General features: G+C 42.7%; 1 protein-coding gene across 1 annotated transcript; it reads right to left on the minus strand.

The window, feature by feature from the left end:
- Nucleotides 1-699: 699 nt before the first annotated feature.
- LOC128846032 (olfactory receptor 6F1-like) lies at nucleotides 700-3,624 on the minus strand. The gene is made up of 2 exons (XM_054045118.1): nucleotides 3,424-3,624; nucleotides 700-1,644 (listed from the first exon to the last, which is right to left on the minus strand). Exons 1-2 carry the CDS (start codon nucleotides 3,622-3,624, stop codon nucleotides 700-702), a joined length of 1,146 nt encoding a protein of 381 aa, XP_053901093.1.
- Between the last annotated feature and the right edge of the window lie 394 nt (nucleotides 3,625-4,018).

Raw genomic sequence — 4,018 nt, forward strand, 5'->3', positions numbered from 1 at the left:
CATAAAAATGTTGGCATACTGTGAGGCCATGCGGGTACCCATAGCAGTGCTGCTGACTAGAAGGTATATATTGTCCCCAAATGTGAAATAGTTGTGGGTGAGGACAAAGTCACAAAGTTCAGCCAACAGGTTAGCTGTGACATTATCCGGGATACTGTTCCTGATAGCTTGTAATCCATCTTTGTGTGGAATATTGGTGTAGAGGGCTTCTACGGCCATAGTGGCTAGGATGGTGTTTTCTGGAAGATCACCGATGGATTGTAGTTTCCTCAGGAAGTCAGTGGTGTCTCGAAGATAGCTGGGAGTGCTGGTAGCATAAGTATTCTCACACTTCTTATCAAACTGTCTGTACTGGGCTAGCTTGATTATCACTTCAAAAAAATTTTTTTCTCTTATTTAATTGGCCTCTCAGAGTTGGTAAGACAACTCCCACCTGTTCATGCTCTCTGTATGTGTGTATATATATCTCCTCAATATATGTTCCAATCTATATGCATCCGAAGAAGTGGGCAGTAGCACACGAAAGCTTATGCTCTAGTAAAAAATAAGGTATTCAAAAGTTTAACAAATGGAGAGGGGGGTGCTGAAGACACTCCTCACCTGAGACACCATTTGTTCTAGGGCTGGCTCTGACCAAAGGGAACATGAGCACAGGTTGAGAATCAGGCCCAGTAAGATCTAAACCATTCAAAAACAACTTTATGTCCAACCGAATACCTTCCATAAAGCATCCTTCACCTCTTTATTTCTCAGAGTGTAAATGAAAGGGTTTAACAACGGAGTGACAATAGTGTTCAAAGTGTTGACAATCTTGTTCGTTTCCAAGGAGCTCTGTTTGGAAGGCCGGACATAGAGGAAGATGGTGGCGCTGTACCAGATAGTCACAACAATAAGATGGGCCGAGCAAGTGGAAAAGGCCTTTTGCCGGCCTTGAGCCGAGGGTATCCTCAGTACAGTGGAGATTATGTAAATGTAGGAGACCAGCGTTATGGAACATGATCCTAGGATGACAATGATCGAGATGAGGAAAGCTGTCAACTCAATCACCGAGGTGTTTGTGCAGGAGAGAATGATCAAGGAATCTATGCTACAGAAGAAATGATTGATGACGTTAGAGCTGCAGAAGAATAACCTGGCTATCAGAGATGCTGGGATAGAAATAGCCAGAAAACCAGACATCCAAGAACCAAGGGCCAGCTGAGCAGACTTGGTGCTGTTCATGATGGTTCTATAGTGCAATGGGTAGCAAATGGCCAGATAGCGGTCATAGGCCATGGCAGACAAAAGGAAATACTCTGTGCAACCCAGGGAGAAAATGAAGTACATCTGCAGGATGCAGCTACCAAAGGGGATGGTTCTGCTTTTCCCCAGGAAGATTGCAATTGTCTTGGGGACACAGGCTGTGGTGTACCATATCTCCAGGAAGGAGAGGTTGCAAAGTAAGAAGTACATGGGGGTGTGGAGATGATGGTGGGCCTTCACTAGAACTATGATGGCAACATTTCCTGCAACTGTCAGGATGTATATCATGCTAAACACCACAAAGAGAGATATCTGCAAATATTGACTGCCGGGGAATCCCAGGAGGATAAATTCCTGTATCCTGGACTGGTTTTCCTTCTCTATTCCAGTCATAGGCTCCATCTGTCAAGATACAAGAGATCATAATTCAGGGGCAGTTTTGTTCCATGGATTGTTGGACATCACAAGTAAAATTTTCAAAGGTTCCTAAATGATTTAGAAGCCTAAGTCCCATTACAAAATCACATTAGTTGCTTAGGAGCCTAAAGGCTAGAGATTAAAATGTTTAGATGCCAACGTTGCAGATTTACAAAAATGCTTAATAAGCAGGTTAGGACACTAATCTGGTTAGCTGCTTTTGAAAATCCCACTAAGCATCTATTTGAAGCTTGAGACACCTAAATACCTTTTAAAATCTAGCTCTAAAAGATTAAAGCTCTTTTGAAAATTGGATTTAGGCTCTCAAGTCACTGAGGGCCAGATTGCAAAGGTATTCAGGCATGTAGTAGGTTTTTCAAAAACACTAAAACACCTAAACTCATTGTTTGCATGGATTTATAGATTCCAAAGCCAGAAGGGACCATTGTGATCATCTAGTCTCGCCTTCTGCATAACACAGGGCATAGAACTTCTCCAAAATAATTGCTACAGAAGACCTTTTAGAAAAACACCCAATCTTGATATAAAAATTCTCAGTGACGGAGATTCCACCATGACTGTTAGTATCCTTCTAGTTGTTTCATCAAAATGTCATGTTGTACCAAGTCAAATTCCATAGAGAAGTCTATTATATCAACACTAATATGTTGATCAATCACAATTGTAATGCCATAAAAATGATACCATGTTAGTTTGACATGATCTATTTACCATAAATCTATGTTAAATGACATTAATTATATTAGTTTATTTCTTTATTAATTGAGTTCCTTATCAGCCACTCTGTTATCTTGCCTGGGATCGATATCAGGCTGACAGGCTTATAACTACCTTGGTCTTCCCATTTGCTCTTTTAAAATATTGGCACAACATTAGCTTTCTTCCAGTCTTCTGGAACTACCCTGGTGTTCCAAGGCGTATTGCAAATCAACAGTAAATGTCCAGTGAGCTCCTGAGCCAGCATTTTAAAAATGCTTGGATGTGAGTTATCTGGATCTTCTTTTCCTTCAGAAAAGGACCTAGGTGTCACAGTGGACGAGAAGCTAGATATGAGTCAACAGTGTGCTCTTGTTGCCAAGAAGGCTAATGGCATTTTGGCCTGTATAAGTAGGGGCATTGCCAGCAGATCGAGGAACGTGATCGTTCCCCTTTATTCGACATTGGTGAGGCCTCATCTGGAATACTGTGTCCAGTTTTGGGTCCCACACTACAAGAAGGACGTGGAAAAATTGGAAAGAGTCCAGCGGAGGGCAACAAAAATGATTAGGTGTCTGGAGCACATGACTTATGAGGAGAGGCTGAGGGAACTAGGATTGTTTAGTCTCTAGAAGAGAAGAATGAGGGGGGATTTGATAGCAGCCTTCAACTACCTGAAGGGGGGTTCCAAAGAGGATGGAGCTCAGCTGTCCTCAGTGGTGGTAGATGACAAAACAAGGAGCAATGGTCTCAAGTTGCAGTGGGGGAGGTCCAGGTTGGATATTAGGAAACACTATTTCACTAGGAGGGTGGTGAAGCACTGGAATGCGTTACCTAGGGAGGTGGTGGAGTCTCCTTCCTTGGAGATTTTTAAGGCCCGGCTTGACAAAGCCCTGTCTGGGATGATTTAGTTGGGAATTGGTCCTGCTTTGAGCAGGGGGTTGGACTAGATGACCTCTTGCGGTCCTTCCAACCCTGATATTCTATGATTCTTCAATGCTTAGCCAAATGGTTGGCCATAGTGATCATTCACCATTTGGTCCATACCGGTGCAGTTGCAAGGGCTTCACGGCCTGAGAGTCTAACATCAGAATAGACTTGATGAACCCATGTAATAGGAGGGCTGCCTCTGGGCTGCCTCCACCCCTCAATTGGTGGAATTTTATCCCAACGCTTACAAGCCACCTGAACAATGGTGTTCACCAGAACATCTTGTGACATTCTTGTGACAAAAGTGTAAGACGCCATCTGCAGACAATGGCCCTGGTAGTCTGTAGACAGAAGCAACCATAAACATCTGCATTACAAATAATGTCCAATATACGACATTGTCATTTTGCGTGGAAAACCTCCAACTTTGCCCAATCTGTGTGGCATAGTGTCCATGTTTTGCTGACGTACAACAGTACAGGGAGGATACAGCTCGAATAGATCCTGAACTTGGTTGTCATGCTGAGGTGATGTTGATTCCATGTTGTTATCTGGATCTGCTGATTTAAAAATGTCTAATTTTAGTAGATTCTGTTTAACATCCTCCTGAGATAGGAGCGTATTTTAGTGAGTTTTAGGCACCTAGATGATCTTGAAAATCCCACTAGGTGCCTCAATACCTTTAAAAATCTGGCTCTTAGCTACTGTTAGA

The sequence above is a fragment of the Malaclemys terrapin genome, chromosome 12, assembly GCF_027887155.1.
Source record: "Malaclemys terrapin pileata isolate rMalTer1 chromosome 12, rMalTer1.hap1, whole genome shotgun sequence".
Lineage (NCBI taxonomy): Eukaryota > Metazoa > Chordata > Testudines > Emydidae > Malaclemys > Malaclemys terrapin.